Source organism: Prionailurus viverrinus, chromosome E3, assembly GCF_022837055.1.
Source record: "Prionailurus viverrinus isolate Anna chromosome E3, UM_Priviv_1.0, whole genome shotgun sequence".
Taxonomy (NCBI): domain Eukaryota; kingdom Metazoa; phylum Chordata; class Mammalia; order Carnivora; family Felidae; genus Prionailurus; species Prionailurus viverrinus.
The window spans coordinates 23,418,174-23,435,305 of NC_062576.1; the positions used below are offsets into that span (position 1 = coordinate 23,418,174).

Sequence of the window (17,132 nt, forward strand, 5' to 3'; positions counted from 1 at the left end):
TAGGTCCTGCAGGACTATGATCTCTATCAGTTAACCATTTGTTTTTCCCCTTTCCTTTGTTGGGCAGCCAGGAGTGCCCAAGGAATATCACACATACCCCACTGGGGGTCGGGTGGGAGGGTGTTTGCGGAGGGTGTCTGCCGCCTGGCAGCTTGTTTTATGCTCCCTCCTCATTTCCTTCCAGTTTTTTTTTCCCGTGTGTGTGTGTGTGTGTACCTGTATTTTTTAAGGTAAGTATATACATTGAGTATATACTTTGTATGTTGTTTTTCCCCCAGTGAGCACTGTAGCATAAGCCTTTCCCCCTGGGTGAAGGATTTTGACAGGTGAGGAGAAACAATTGCGGCAGAGAGAACAACATACACATGAGTGGTGTAGAGCTGGGAATCCTAGTCCGTTTTAATGGAGTGAATGTTGGGAAATGGTTAGAGATGAGGCTGGACAAGAGAGCTGGGACAGAGCATAGTTTGCCTTGAACAGACTAAAGAGTCGATATTCAGAGAATTTGTAGTAAGTCTGCTGATGAGTGTGGCCGAGTGAGTGGGAGTGTTGACTTGGGAGATGGACAGGCCAGTTTTGAAATCTTTGGGCTGCTGCCTCTTAGCAATGAGACCTCAGTTTCCTTCTCAGTAAAGTGGGTACCATACATGCACCCTACGATTCCTAGGGTCCTGGTTCCTGGGGAGGCACTAGGTGAACATTATTCCTTTCTCTTGGATCCCCCCTTCAAGACTTGAGGGCTCTCACAGTAGCCCAAAGGGAATAATTCCTAAGAGGCCAATCAGGAATTCGTGAAGGTTCTATTTGAATGAGAGCAGCAGCAGATTTCTGAATAGCCGTGTAGCTCAGCAGATGGAGCTAAACTACAAATTGGAAGTCCAGACCCACAAATGACTTTATTGGTTCCATTTTTCTTCTTCTTGAATTCAGTTAAAATTTGTTCCCGTCACCTATGGTGTTGGAAAAGTTAAATAGTACTGGAGGTCTTATTGGGGAAGATAACCCTGTTTTCCTCTACCACCTCATTCCCCAGTCCTGACCCCAGGAGATCACTTTAAATCTCAGAGCTGTTTTCTCTGGTATTCCACTTTATATTTCCACATAATACATATATTATTTTATTTCTTTGCATATTAATTTTAGAAACTGTCGGCTTCCTATTGTTACAGCTAAGGATTTTGCTTTCATATGACTCCTTTCTCCCCATTCTCCTCTTTTACCACTGTTTTTTTGTTTAATTTTTTTAATCTTTATTTTTGAGAGAGAGGGAGTGAGAGAACAAGTGGGGGAGGGGCAGAAAGAGAGGCAGAGAGAGGGAATCCCAAGCTGTCAGTGTGGAGCCTGATGTAGGGCTGTGGGGCTCCAGTCCCCAAACCATGAGATCATGGCCTGAGCTGAAGTTGGACACTCAGCCGACTGAGCCACCCAGGTGTCCCTATACCATCGTTTTTAATTGAATTAATAAATAGTGTTTCTATTATCACAACTTTATGATAAACTCAGTTCATTTTTGCAGAGTCAGATCAGGCACTAGATTTTAATTCCTTTCCTATCCAACTTCATTTTATGCTTAAGTTTCTTGTTTTTCTTTCTTTCTGTCTTTCTGTCTTTCTGTCTTTCTTTCTTTCTTTCTGTCTTTCTTTCTTTCTTTCTTTCTGTCTTTCTGTCTTTCTGTCTTTCTTTCTTCTCACAACTCTGAGATCAAGACCTGAGCTGAGATTCAGAGTCAGACGTTTAACCAAATGAGCCACCCAAGCACCCCTGTCCTTAAGTTTCTGATCGCCTTTTTATTCCCTCTCATTCTTTTTTTTAATGAAAGACTTTTATTTTTTATTTATTTTTATTTTATTATTTTTTTAATGTTTATTTATTTTTGAGACAGAGAGAGACAGAGCATGAATGGGGGAGGGTCAGAGAGAGGGAGACACAGAATCTGAAACAGGCTCCAGGCTCTGAGCTGTCAGCACAGAGCCTGACGCGGGACTCGAACTCACAGACTGCGAGATCATGACCTGAGCTGAAGTTGGCCGCTTAACCGACTGAGCCACCCAGGCGCCCCAAGACTTTTATTTTTAAATATATATTTAAAGCTTATTTATTTTTGAGACAGACAGAAACAGAGACAGAGAAAGCACATGAGCAGGGGAGGGGCAGAGAGAGAGGGAGAGGGAGAGGGAGAATCCCAAGCAGGCTCTGGGCCCGATGCAGGGCTTAATCCCACGAACTGTGAGATAATGACCTGAGCTGAAACCAAGAGTCAGATGCTTAACCAACAGAGCCACCCAGGCACCCCATTCCCTCTCATTCTTTTTTTTTTTTTTGAAGTTTATTTTTTAATACTTATTTATTATTTATTTATTTATTTTTGAGGTTTACTTTTTTATTTAATTAATTTTTAAAATTTACATTCAAGTTAGCATATAGTGCAACAATGATTTCAGGAGTAGATTCCTTAGTGCCCCTTACCCATTTAGCCCATCCCCCCTTCCACCACCCCTCCAGCAACCCTCAGTTTGTTCTCCATATTTAAGAGTCTCTTATGTTTTGTCCCCCTCCCTGTTTTTATATTATTTTTGCTTCCCTTCCCTTATGTTCATCTGTTTTGTCTCTTAAAGTCCTCATATGAGTGAAGTCATATGATATTTGTCTTTCTCTGACTTATTTCGCTTAGCATAATACTCTCTAGTTCCATCCACGTAGTTGCAAATGGCAAGATTTCATTCTTTTTGATTGCTGAGTAATACTCCATTGCGTGTGTGCGTGTGTGTGTATGTGTGTGTGTATACACATACCACATCTTCTTTATCCATTCATCCATCGATGGACATTTGGGCTCTTTCCATACTTTGGCTATTGTTGATAGTGCTGCTATAAACATGGGGGTGCATGTGTCCCTTCAAAACAGCACACCTGTATCCTGTGGATAAATGCCTAGTAGTGCAATGGCTGGGTCGTAGGGTAGTTCTCTTTTTAGTTTTTTGAGGAACCTCCACACTGTTTTCCAGAGTGGCTGCACCAGCTTGCATTCACACCAACAATGCAAAAGAGATCCTCTTTCTCCGCATCCTCGCCAACATCTGTTGTTGCCTGAGTTGTTACTGTTAGCCATTCTGACAGGTGTGAGGTGGTATCTCATTGTGGTTTTGATTTGTAATTTCCCTGATGATGAGCGATGTTGAGCATTTTCTCATATGTCGGTTGGCCATCTGGATGTCTTCTTTGGAGAAGTGTCTATTCATGTCTTTTGCCCATTTCTTCACTGGATTATTTGTGTTTTGGGTATTGAGTTTGATATCCCTCTCATTCTTGCTGCCATCAACAGTCCTTCATTTTTTTCCAAAATGGGAGTAAGATGTTCTTCTAAGTTACTTTCCCTTTTTCCCCAGAGACTTTCCTTCTGGAACTCTCGCCTTGTCAGTTGTCCTGTTGGGCAAATCGCGGGAGTTAGATGAATTCTCGGGAACCCGACCAAGAAGTGGTCTCATCCCTTCTAGTTGTATGATCTTGACTGGCTTATTTATTCTGCTGGCAGTTTCTCTGTCTTCTGGCCTCATAGGGTTGCACAAGGTTAAAGTGAGGTTCTATCAATGGAAAAGCTTTGGAAGAAGTGTGAATGTAAAAGGGCGACAGCTTGTCTACAGTGCATTTTTTAAAGTGTTATTACCTACTTAGTGTAGGGAAGGTCTTTCATATTCTTATCATCTCTGTTTATATTTATTGACATATTCAAGCAGATACTCTCTTCCTCCAGGAAGAATGAGTGATAGAGAGTGGGAGAAGCCGGAGAAGCCCTCTCAGGCACCAGCCAAAGGGGGTGATTTCTGTGTCTATACCTAGGAGGAAACAGGGCAAAGTTGTACAGACTGATGCAGTGGGGGAAATATTTTAGGACAAGATTTAAGAGCATTTCTCATCATGTATTTCATCTAACGGATAATTTCAACATATCTCCTGTATGCAGGGCATCGTGTAAGAAGTACTTCCTTATATTAAATAGAATGCGAAATCATGTGCAAAAGCAAAGTAAATGAAATTTGCCTTTGGTGCTATACGTTTGTTATACTGTCTTGTTTATAATCCAAAATCAGTTGTTAGTTTGAAATAATAAGAATCCATTTACCACATATTACACTTTGGGTAGATGGCATAGAGACCAGGGACTCCACCTAACTCACAGGAGGCCTGTATCAGTTTGAGTTTCTTTTGGTTGCAAGTGACAGAAACCCAATTCAAACTGGCCTAAACAAAAGAGAGAGAGAGAATATATTGCTTATGGAACTGAGAAGTTCAGGAGGTGTTGCTGATCCAGGAGCACAAACTGTGTTGTTAGGACCCCGTCTCTCTTTCTTGCCATATCTTGGCTCTCTCTGTGTGTTGGCATTACTTCCAGGTGCACTTTTCATGTGGCCCTTAGAGTTCCAGGCATCTATCCTCAGAGCTTAAGAACAGGTCCCAGGATTAATCTTGTTTGCATTGATGTGCAGGCTTTTGCATCTCTGAATCCATTACTCTGGAGATGAGTCAGCTCACTGGAAACATTTAAATGGAAAATGGTCAAAAGGTGTAAACTTCAGGGGTGCCTGGGTGGCTCAGTCAGTCAAGCGTCTGACACTTAATCTCAGCTCAGGTCTTGATCAGGGTCATGAGTTCAAGCCCCACATTGGGCTCAACACTGGATATGAAGCCCACTTAAAAAAAAAAAAAGGTACAGACTTCAGTTGTAAGATAACAGGTACTAGGGATGTAACGTACAACATGATGACCATAGCTAACATTGCTGCATATGATACATAGGGCAGTTGTTGAGAAAATAAATCTGAAGAGTTCTCATCACAAGAAGAATTTTTTTGTCCTTTATTCTTTTCTTCTTTCTTTTCTTTTTATTGTATCTACGTGAGAAAATGGATGTTAGCTGAACCTATTGTAATCATTTCACAGTCTGTGTGGATCAAACCAGCATGTTCTGTGCCTTCAACGTATACAGTGATATTATGTCAACTGTTCTCAGTAAAACTGGTAACAAAACCAAGAGTATTAAATAACACTATTCTTTGATAAAGACAATTGACATTTGCTCTGTCTTACGTATATGTAATTACCAGCAGCTATAGGAAAGTGCTAATGGTACAGTTTAGTAATATAAACTAAATAGTTTGCTCTGCAAAAAAAAAAAAAAAAAAAAAAAGTGGGAGAGTGAGAGGCAGATGCCCTGTCCCTCGAGAACAGCCAGAGTTTTGTCAGCAGAAGAATGGCAGTGGGTGTGGATGCACAACAACACGTCCACCATCAGACCCCTGCCTGCTCCCCCCGCACCCACCAGCACCCAGCAGGTGGCTCTTCCCCAGGCAGGTGCTCAAGCAGTGCCTTGTGTGTTGAGTCGGTGGTACTGGCAGGAGTTAGAACTCTGTATTGGGGTTGCCAAAGTAAGTTTCCTATTTCTTTCTTTTGTCTAAGTCAAGAACTTCCCCTAGTTTTATATATTTGTGTTTAATTGAATGTACTAACCTTGAAAAACTCGAACTCCTCTGTAAGGGCTAAAGACTCACATGTTACCTGTAAGTTTTTCAACACTTTTCCTAACTGGGTTTGCTATATCACCAAATTCTGCTTTATTATTTGTTTCAAGAAATAACAAGTTCTACTCTATCCAGTGGAGATTTTTTTTTAAGTTGTGATTGTATATTTAGACTAGTAAATGTACCAATTTTTATCTGAAAACACTCTTTGAATATACACCAAAATGTTGACAGTGTTTAACAGAGTGTGATAGGATTTCCTTCTTACTTATTTTCCATTTTTTTCTACCAGGAACATGTTATTTATGTTGCTGAAAAACAATACTATTTAAAATAGTCATTAATTTACTACATTTTTTAAAAAGTTTATTTTGAGAGAGAGAGAGAGCAGGGGAGGAGCAGAGAAAGAGGGAGAGAGGGAATCCCAAGAAGTCTCCATGCTGTCAGCACAGAACCTGACATGGAGCTTGATCTCACAAACCATGAGATCATGACCTGAGCTGAAACCAAGAGTCGCATGCTTAACCGACTGAGCTGCCCAGGCTCTCCTTAATACATTTTATTTTATTTTTTTGTAGTGCGCTATACTAATTTCTAGGAACTGTGAGAGATAAGACAGGAAAGGTCACAGCCTCATGGAGCTTGTATTTCTAAGGGTGAGAAAGACAAACTATCTCACAGGTGACTAAATAGAATAATATAGATTTTGATTAGTTCTACGAAGGAGAATATGTGATAGGAAATAAATAACAAGAGAAACCTAATTTAGATTTCTAAATTCTAAATTGATTGGTGAAGACCCTCCTGATAAGGGGAGAACCATACAGAGAGCCAGAAAGATCATCCCAGACAGTAAGTGCAAAGGCCCTGGGGCAGCAAAGAGCATCGTGATTCTAGGCAATGGGCAGAAGGTCTGCTTGTGTCAGCATTTTTTAGTTCATATAAATATTAGATTGAGTCATATGACATTGTTATGTTTGTAGGTCAAAATGGTTGAATAGCAGTAGTTTCATATGGTTCAGTCAGTGCTGTGATTGGGCAGTCCTGCCATTGACCTGCAAGTGACTGAAGCTCTCTGGGCTGCACTTTCCTCACCTGTAACATCAGGTCCATTGATGGTTTCTTAGGTATCTTTCTGTTGCTGGCATTTTATGATTCTAGTCAGAGCCAGGATGAGGTGAGGCAGGTGAAATGCCTCAAGCACAAAAATCTAAGGAGGCTCTCACCCTGCCCTTGTGCAAGCCTGAGAGTGAGAGTCCCCTTTGATTTTGCAGCCCAGGCTTGCCCCTACCCGCCACCCCCCTTCCTGCCCCCCACCCCAGTCCCAGCCCTGATTTGAACTCATTCCATTCTTCACATACAGCAATGACTTTGCTGATGTATGATCTCAGCTCTGTCAGTGATGCTTACTGATGCATTATCTAAACAAGCCAAGGCTTGCGGTGTCTGAGTAGGTATTCTCCCCTTATCTTGACTTATTTTTCGTCTTACTCTCCATGCATGAGTTAATTCATTGCATAGGTAAGAAGTTCCGAACAGGAGCTTACATATGTCCACATTTAGCCTGGTGAACTCTTTCTTCTGTCCGCAACAGGAAACCTGGTAACAGCGCATGCACGTTTTATGTTGTTCTCCTTTAGATCAGTCCAAAATGTTTGTGAAGGTGTTTACTGAAATTGACCGGATGCCCCAACTGCTCGCCTACTACTACAAATGTCACAAGGTGAGAAGCCGGGAGTGCTTATGTTGTGGAATGCATACAGTGCTGGGCTGCAGAACCCCAGTGTTTGTACTCCAAGGTAGAGACAACTTGCCTTCTCGCCCACTGGCCTTCTTCTTTTAATTAGCCAGTAGGGGGTGTTCTTGGTCCAGCCTGTGGATTCATTTCCTTGCCAGTGGCTGGTGGGGGGGGGGGGGGGGGTTGTTGGGGAGGGAAGCAAGCCCTCAGTTTTCAGCATATTTTATGTTTATAGCTGGATTTCATTTATAGACTGAAAAGTTGTTACAATTCCTCCCATTCTTGTCTTTCAAGGGAAAGTAGTCTCTTAGGCCTTATGATGCTCTCCGGAAGCTGTCAGAATTTTTTGTTTTCTGGGGTTGTTGATGTTAGGTAAAAAAAAAAAAACCCAACAGCTTCCCAGGCTAACTTGATTCCTTCACGTCCAACCTTGCATGTCTTTAAGTAGGGGTGTTGGGACATGAAGCTGAAGTGCACATTCAAGCACACCTGAAAGGTCTGTCGGGGAGAGTGTAGCATGCCCAGTGGAAGGACCTTGGCACGCTATTGGGACAAGATAAAAGAAGAAAGGAACACTGGGAGGGCAACGGATTCAATGTCTGATAGATGATCAGAGCAGGTGGCTGTGACTTCTCGTTTTAGCCCTTCTTTGAAGCAAATGGCCTTCAGCAGGCAGTTGCTGGGGACAGTAGGTGGCAGGAAATCGCTCACCTTGTCGGGAGGGCAGGACAACGTTAGCAGGTGGCCTGTCTCAGTCACTCAGCGAGGTCCCCTTTGCTCTGCCTCTGCAGGCACAGCTTTTAGCAACCTGGCAGGAGCTGTGCCAGAGTGACCTCCCTCTGGACCGGCAGCTCACCAGATTCTACGACGCCCTGCTCGGGGCCTGGCACACGCAGATCCAGTGGTCTACGCAGGTAATGGCTCGCTTGGGTCTTAGGGGATGGGTGTCAGCTCTGGCAGTGGTCTCTCCTCTGCTTCAAGCGTTCCTGGAAGAACCTCCCTATTTGCTGCCATCACCAAAGGAGTTAAAGATAAGCCTCAAAACCCAAGGCAGTAAAATCTTTCAGTCTCCTTAAAACTCTTCTTATCGTTCTCATCTGTATCTTAAATAGAATCTAATGTGACAGTGTTGCGTGTTGTTCAGCCAGGGAGCCTGTGGAATTCCTGGAGGCCGTTATCTTCTGATCTAAAAGCAGGAGGCCCTTGGTCAGGTGGTGCTTGAGTGAACAGGATTGTTTTTATCTTAACCTCAGGTAAAACTCACCTGGCTTAGTTTCCCTTGTTCACATGGTATGCCCAGAGCTCGAGGAAGAGTACAATTTTACAGGCGCCCTCCAACCTAGGGGACCAATGAGACAGAGGAACTTCATTTCAAGTGGAAACTTCCCCTCACTTGTCTTCCCAGAGCCTCTTGGCATTTTCTGCCGTCCAGGGTGTGAACACTTCTTCCCCCATCTCAATGCCAGGAAGTGCCCCAGATCCTCTTCCCTCTTTTAGGAGAGAAGAGGCTGTGACTTACTGGGCCTGTTGATGGTGTGGTGTGGTTTTTGGTCTGCTTTCGAAATTAGTTGTGAATTAGTCTTGCAGTGTCCATCTGTCCCCTGCTGGAACGAACGTGACTGTAGCTGGAGGGAATCCCTTGTACAGGGTCATGTCCATTCTGGTGTTTTCTACCCTCATTGCTTTCTCCTGGAGCCAGCCAAACTCAGATTTAGGTTACAGCAACATGAAACACAATTCCTGTAGACGTTTCACAGCACTTAAGTAGTTGTCAGTTTTCAGTGGATGCACATCCATTTCTGTGTCCTTGCCTTCTTTTACCGTCCCTTATGTTGTGAAGGTAAAACCAGCTTATGTCTGCAGGTGCATATGCCCTTCATCATCTAAGAAAAAGGATTTAGACTTCTCAAATTATGTTCTGGCCTCATCCTATAAATCCTGCTAATTTATGCTTTTGGTCAGTGGTCCATTTCCTTTTCAGGGAAGTAAAAGCCTGATAGGTGGCCGTCATCTTGTGAAGGTCAGTATAGTGCAAAAGAAAAGCAAAGACACCACAGTAAATGTATCCCCTTCTGATTTACCCCCCAGTATTATAATATGAAAATTTTCCAACATATAAAAGAGTTGAAAGAATTGTATGATGAACACCCATGTACTCACTTTTGCACTCTGCAGTGAACATTTTGCTATGTTTGCTCTGTCATAAATCTGTCCATCTTCCCATGTACTTCTCCATTCATTGACTGGTCTTATTTTTTGATTCATTTCAAAGGAAGTTGGAAGCATTATTTAGTTCTGTACATGCATATTATTAAGTAGAGTTCAATATTTGTCCCTCCCCGCCCCCTTTTAGGTAAGATTGTGGAATGTAATGATCTGAAATATGCTATGTGATCAATTTTGACAAATGTTGTGTAACCTGATCCCTGTTAAGATATAGAGAACATTAAGATAAGAGGACATTACCATCACTCTAGAAAGTTCTCTCATGCTCCTTCCTAGTCAGTCCAACACCCCTGAAGGCAGCCACTGCTCTGATTTTTTTCCACCATAAATTAGGCCTGTTTTCAAATTTTTGTAAACTTTTTTTAATTAAAAAAATTTTTTTTTGCCCCTGCCCCTTCAGTGTTGTTTTTTTTTTTTTCTTTTTAAATGTTTTATTATTTTTGAGAGAGAGAGCAGAGTACAAGCAGGGAAAAGGCAGAGAGAGAGGGAGACAAAGAATCCAAAGCAGGCTCCAGGCTCTTAGGTGTCAGCACAGAGCCAGACATGGGATTCAAACCCACGAACTGTGAGATCGTGACCTGAAGTGAAGTTGGACGCTTAACTGACTGAACCACCCAGGTGCCCCATTTTTAAAATTTATTTATTTATTTATTTATTTATTTTAGTTTTTTATGTTTATTTATTTTTGAGAGAGAGAGTCAAAGCACATGTGGGGAAGGGGCAGAGAGAGAATGAGACACAGAATCCAAAGCAGGCTCCAGGCTCCGAGCTGTCAGCACAGAGCCCAACACGGGGCTCGAACTCACAAACTGTGAGATCATGACCTGAGTTGAAGTCGGACGCTTAACCGACTGAGCCAACCAGGCGCCCCCTGTTTTCGAATTTTAAATAGACGGAATCAGGCAGTGTGTGTTCTTCCTGCAAGGTTTCTTTCATTGAGCATGTTTGTGAGATTCATTTATGTTGTTGTGTGAGTCAGTGGTTTGTTCCTTTTTATTGCCAAATACTGTTAACGTGGTGTGAATATTTCACAGTTGGCTTATTCATTCTTATACTGATGAACACCTGGGATATTTCCATTTTGGGGCTATTATGAATAAGGCTGCTAATGAACATTGTTCTCTAAGTCTTTTTTGTGTATACACATATTCATATCTCTTGGGTAAATATCTAGGAGTGGAATTGCTGGATCATTGGGCAGATGTATGTGTAGATTTATAAGAAACTGCCAGACATTCTTCCAAAGTGGTTGTACTTTTTATAGTCTCACGAGTGTGCGAGCATCCTGATTGCCCCACATCTTTGCCAAAGTTAGGTGGTGTCAGTCTTCTTAAGCTAGTCCATTCTGGTGGGTGTGTTGTAGTATTTCATTGTGGTTTTAATTTGTATTTTCCTGATGACTAAGAATATTGAGCACCTTTTCAATGTGCTTATATCTTCCTTTGTGAGGTATCTGCTTAGATCTTTTGCTCATTACAAAAAATTGGGTTATTTGCATTTTTATTATTGAGTTGTAGGAGTTTTTTATATATCTCAGATAAGAATCCTTTGTAAGATATAGATACTTCCTTCCAGTCTGTGGCTTAAACAGAGGTATTGATTTTGTTGAAGCCTAATTTATTAATTTTTGCTTTTATGATTATTGTTTTGTAAGAAACCATTGCCAACCTCCAAATTGGAAAGATGCTCTGTTGTGTTTTCTTCTAGAAGCTTGTTTAGTTTCTTTAAAAAAACATTTTTTTAACATTTATTCATTTTTGAGAGGCGGGGAAGGGCAGAGAGAGGGAGACACAGAATCCAAAACAGGATCCAGGCTCTGAGCTGTCAGCACAGAGCCCAGTGCAGGGCTTGAACCCACAAACCATGAGATCATGGCCTTAGCCGAAGTCAATGCTTAACCAACTGAGCCACCCAGGTGCCCCTAGAAGCTCCCTTAGTTTCTACAGTAAGGTCTGTGGCCCATTTTGAATTAGTCTTTGTGTATGGTGTGAGGTAAGGTCAGATTGTTTTCAGGTGAGCTGTTGAGGTTGCTTCTATAGCCTGAGTTAAGTTTGCTCTTATAGTGTGTGGACTTTGTGGTGGTTCTGTGGCCAGGTGCCAGAGAATCCCTTTTGCCAGATCTCTTCAAAGGACAGGGGGCACCTCTGGGTATGAGACCCAGTGTGTTTTAATTGAAATGTGTAAAAAAACTGCCACTGAAGGTCTATGATGTGACTTTATAGTTTCAGCTGACCAGCCAATTAGTGTAATTCTTCCTCTGCCCCAGGTCATCTGAGTAGGAGATAAGAGTGAAGGAGATTCTCATTGTGCAGTCCATCCTCACCAAACATAGCGAGGAGTCAGGATTCCTTTTCTAGAAGGCCCATTTTCATTTCCTCCTCTGGTCTCTTTCTCGCAGCAAGTTTCTTCTGCCAAATGAGGAAATTGGGCTGGCTGGTATCTGAAGGTCTTTCTGATTTTCTCACATAGCATGTTTGGGGATAGTGAGGGGAATGCGTTGGCTGGAGATAGGAGGATTTGTGTTGGTGCAGCTATGTGTGGGGGGAGGAACTGTGAATTTAAGACAGGAGTTTGGCTTTCTCAAGAAGGTAGTGAGAGTCTGGAGCAACAGCGAATGATGACGTTGCTGTTTTAAGAATGGTTTTGGTGTTAAAAAAAAAAAAAAAAAAGAATGATTTTGGTGTCAAAACATCACCTATGTAGTTTCCCTGCCCAGAAGGCTTAACCCTAATGCTCTCATGAGGAAGCATGCAGACAAATTCAAGGTTTGTCAATTTTGTTGATCTTTTCACAGAGCCAACCAGTTCTATTGATTTTTAAAATTAACTTTCTGTTCTTTATTTTATTTACCTCTGCTCTAATCTCTATTATTTCCTTCCTTCTTCTAGCTTTGGGTTTGGTTTCTTTTTCTTATTCCTTAATGTATGCAGTTAGGTTGTTGAGTTGAGATATTTCTTCTTTTTTAATGTATGTGTTTAGAGCTATAAGTTTCCCTCTTAGTGTTACTTTTGCTGTATCCCATAACTTTTGGGGAGTTGTGTTATCCTTTTCACTCATCTCGGGGTATTTTCTAATAAAAATGTGAGTTTATTGATTTTATAGTTTTTAAGCTTATACCTTTTGTGGCCTTAGAGTTACCTAAGAACGGTTTTTTTTTCCTACAGATTTATTATTATGCACATCATTTTTTTTAATATGAAATTTATTGTCAAATTGGTTTCCATACAACACCCAGTGCTCGTCCCAACAGGTGCCCTCCTCAATACCCATCACCCACCCTCTCCTCCCTCCCACCCCCATCAACCCTCAGTTTGTTCTCAGCTTTTAAGAGTCTCTTATGTTTTGGCTCCCTCCTTCTCTAACCTTTTTTTTTTTCTTCCCCTCCCCCATGGGGGGGAAGAAACTTAACTTCTGTTAAGTTTCTCAGGATCCACATAAGAGTGAAAACATATGGTATCCGTCTTTCTCTGTATGACTTATTTCACTTAGCATAACACTCTCCAGTTCCATGTTGCTACAAAAGGCCATATTTCATTCTTTCTCATTGCCACGTACTATTCCATTGTGTATATAAACCACAATTCCTAAGAAGAGTTTTATATCTTGTTTTCATTTTTGTGCATATTTAAGCCACATTATAATAAAAAATCATTCAATCAACACAGGGGAGTCTGCGAGAAGCCCTCTCTAAATGTACTGTGTACATTTTTACAGTTTTGTCCAAGAGATCAATAGTATATAAAATAGAAGAAAAGACTCTTGGTGAATAAGTGAATCTACAATCTAAAAGGCCTCTGGGGTCCTCGGTGGCTCAGTCGGTTAAGTGTCCAACTCTCAAGTCACGATCTCATGGTTTGTGGGATTGAGCCCCATACCGGGCTCTGCGCTGACAGCGAGGAGCCTGCTTGGGATCCTTTCTCTCCCTCTCTCTCTGTTCTTCCCCCACTCAGGCAAACACTCTCTCTCTCAAATGTAAATACATAAACATTAAAAAAAAACAACCCTAAAAGGTCCTGGATATACTATTCCTGGTGGTCCTTAGAGTAAAAGATAAATCTGTCTTAACCCAAGGTCTATGTCAAGGGGAGATGTGGTTGTGGGCTGGTGTGCAAATCTGACTAAATGTCCTCCAACCCTGATTCACTGAAGTATTCTTCTTTAATTCTGTTTTATTCTCCACCTCCCATGCACTCCTAGTTTCTGCATGGTCATCTTCACAGCCTTGCTGGCCAGATTTTGGTAGCTATCTAAATTCTACATGTGATAAATTTGAAAAAAAGTCACTTGTGGCTAGCAATAGACATGGAGTAGCCAATTGTTCTGGACAGGTTGCAAGTTGTGCCAGTTACTTGACTTTCTGAGCTTGTTTGGGTTTGTAGGAAGGAACACTTGGGGCTTAAAGCTCTTGATGAGGCCATTTTCCAGCTGTTGGAGAAATTCCTTTGAGAGCCGTCCAGGAGACTGCTTCTTGAAAAGGTATGTTCCTGCTTGGTCCTTTGTGCTAACGCAGATACCTCTCTCCCACTGCAGGTCTTCAAGAACCCCCACGAGGTGGTGACCGTGCTGCTGATTCAGACTCTGGGGGCCTTGCTGCCCACCCTGCCTGACTGCCTCAGCTCAGGCGTGGAGAGGGCAGGGCCTGAGCTGGGGCTCCTCAAGCTCCTGGAGTTCTACGATGCCACCGCCCACTTTGCCCAGGGGCTGGAGATGGCGCAGCTCTCCCGCCCACGTAAATGCTCCTTCCTCCCAGTCCCCTGGCCTGTCTTCACATGCTCTTTTTGAAGCTTCTGGGGCTTGGGTTTGTCTGTCTTTTCGGATGACTGATTTTACAGATTTGGAAGGGATCCTTGTTTTCCTTCTCAGCAGATATGGAAGCTTTTTCCATGAAAGCATCGCCATTGGAAATGGTTGCTGCCTGATGTATTAACCAAACCCAGTGCTACCTAGGGGCTTTGCATGCTCTGGGGAAGTGAGGGGCACTTTGGCAGGCACTTAGAATGTGCAAGAGGCAGGTGGGCCTCAGTGGCCTCGAATTGGCAGCAGATTGCATTGGGAAGGTAGTGTCCTCTTCCCTTGAGATGTCGTAAGACCTCAGACAGCTCAACCTAAAAAGTAAGCTGAAGAGGACGAATAGGTCAGAGGAACTTTTTGATAGGGCGTCAGCAAGGTTTTAAGGGCAGGGAGGCCGTGTTAGGACTAGGGGTGCTTGTGGGGAAAATGGGCATTCCCCAGCTGTGTCCGGGAGCAGAGCTCTCCTCCTTCCCATTTGGGAACACACAGCGATGTTGTGTTACGTTTCCCCAGCTGTTTCCCCTGTAAGTTAAAAGCATCATAAACTTTCAGGTAGCACAAGATCTCATGACGCATGCTGCTGTCAAATCAGGAAATCGCTTCGGGAAGGCCTTGTCCTGCCGTTTGGCGGCTATGTGTCACTAACTTGGTTTATTTAATAGTTATTCCCTTTAATTACATTTGGTTATAATTACTTCGTACATTCCAGGGAGTGTGTTTATTGTTCCAGTTCCGGATGATTCATAGGTGTTTTGGCTCACTCACTCGGCAGATCTTGGTTGTGGGAAAGGCTTGGGGGATGTGGGTAGCTTCCAGGGGACGAGGATGCCATGTCCATGGGGCTAGAGTGTAGGCCATGTAGCCTGCTGGAGCAGAGTGGAATGAAGGTAGGGCAAAAGGGCAGGTTGTCTTCCTCCCACTGGTGATGGACATTACTGAAGAAGAGAGAACCACCCTCCAAAGAATAATGCATACAAGTGCTTTGTTAGTCAGCCACAGAAATTTAGATTTTTAATGATTCCTATCAAGGTTTCCAAAAAAGTATTTTTTTTTAATTTAAAAATACTTTGGAAACACCCAAAAATAAAATAGAGTAAAAATGATTCACAACCTCATCATTCAGAGAGCCTCTGGCAGCCTTCCATTGTATTTTCTGCTAGTAATTCAAATATAAATACACATTTTCCACAAATACATATAAAAATATATACACGTATACACCTACACACATATACATCTTTTAAAATAATGGTTGCATACAAACTTAAATTATCTTTTTTTGCTCAAAATAATATAATGATAGGGTTTTTTTTAGTGTTTATTTATTTTTGAGAAGGAAAGAGAGAGACAGAGTGCGAGTGGGGGAGGGGCAGAGAGAGAGAGGGAGACACGAAATCTGAAGCAGGATCTAGGCTCCAAACTGTCTGCACAGAATCTGACACGAGGCTCGAACTCACAAACTGTGAGATCATGACCTGAGCCGAAGTAGGACACTTAACTGACTGAGTCACCCAGGCGCCCCTATAATGAGTATTTTTTTTAATGTCATTAAATGTTTTCCCAAGACATGGTTTTTTGTTTTTTTTTTTAAACGTGTATTTAATTTTATTTGTTGCCTTTTTTTGTTTTTGGCTTATTAGCATTTTTTAATTGCCTCTGAACTGAACTTGCTCCATACCCAGGTATAGCAGTTTCTAACATTTGTTCAGGACCAAGACATGGGTTTTGTTTTGTTTTTTTTTAATTAAATTAAATTAAATTATTTTATTTTATTTATTTATTTTTAAAATTTATATCCAAATTAGCATAGTGCAACAGTGATTTCAGGAGTAGATTCCTTAATGCCCCTTATCCATTTAGCCCATCCCCCCTCCCACACCCCCTCCAGTAACCCTCAGTTTGTTCTCCATATTTATGAGTCTCTTATGCTTTGTCCCCCTCCCTGTTTTTATATTATTTTTGCTTCCCTTCCCTTATGTTCATCTGTTTTGTCTCTTAAAGTCCTCATATGAGTCAAGTCGTAGGATTTTTGTCTTTCTCTGACTGACTAATTTCACTAAGCATAATACCCTCCAGTTCTATCCACGTAGTTGCAAATGGCAAGATTTTATTTTTTTTGATTGCTGAGTATACTCCATTGTATATATATACCACGTCTTCTTTATCCATTCATCCATCGATGGACATTTGGGCTCTTTCCATACTTTGGCTATTGTTGACAGTCCTGCTATAAACATGGGGCTGCATGTGTCCCTTCAAAACAGCACACCTGTATACCTTGGGTAAATACCTAGTGGTGCAATTGCTGGGTCGTAGGGTAATTCTGTTTTTAGTTTTTTGAGGAACCTCCATACTGTTCTCCAGAGTAGCTGCACCAGCTTGCATTCCCAAAGACATATTTTTTAATGACCACTTGTAAGTATGGCTTACTTTAATTATTTTATCTACTATTATAAATAAAACTATTATGAATAGTCCAGCACATTAATTTTGAGCCCCGAAATTTTGATTATTCCTTAGGATAAGCTTAAGAATTACAGTTGCCAAGAGATGAACATTTTAAAGATATTTGTCATATTTTGCTCTTGAGAAGGTTTCTCCCTATTTTCGTGTCTGTCAATAGTGACTGAGGGTGTCCATCCCCCATGTCCTTACTTGCACTGGACACTACTTGTTTTTCTCCATCATTGCCAGGTTCTTAGTTAATGACATTTCATTGTGATTTTTCATTTCTTTTATTACCAGCAACTTTTTTTTTTTTTAATTTTTTTTTTTTCTTCAACGTTTTTATTTATTTTTGGGACAGAGAGAGACAGAGCATGAACGGGGGAGGGGCAGAGAGAGAGGGAGACACAGACTCG

General features: G+C 41.8%; 1 protein-coding gene across 2 annotated transcripts in view; it reads left to right on the forward strand.

The window, feature by feature from the left end:
* COG7 (component of oligomeric golgi complex 7) overlaps positions 1-17,132 on the forward strand; it is an 89,883-nt gene that overhangs the window by 23,088 nt on the left and 49,663 nt on the right. For both annotated transcript variants that reach the window (XM_047839525.1, XM_047839524.1), the window contains 3 exons: positions 7,157-7,239; positions 8,046-8,168; positions 14,011-14,209. In XM_047839525.1, the coding sequence (XP_047695481.1) occupies positions 7,157-7,239; positions 8,046-8,168; positions 14,011-14,209 (405 nt within the window). The remainder of the gene's footprint in view (positions 1-7,156; positions 7,240-8,045; positions 8,169-14,010; positions 14,210-17,132) is intronic.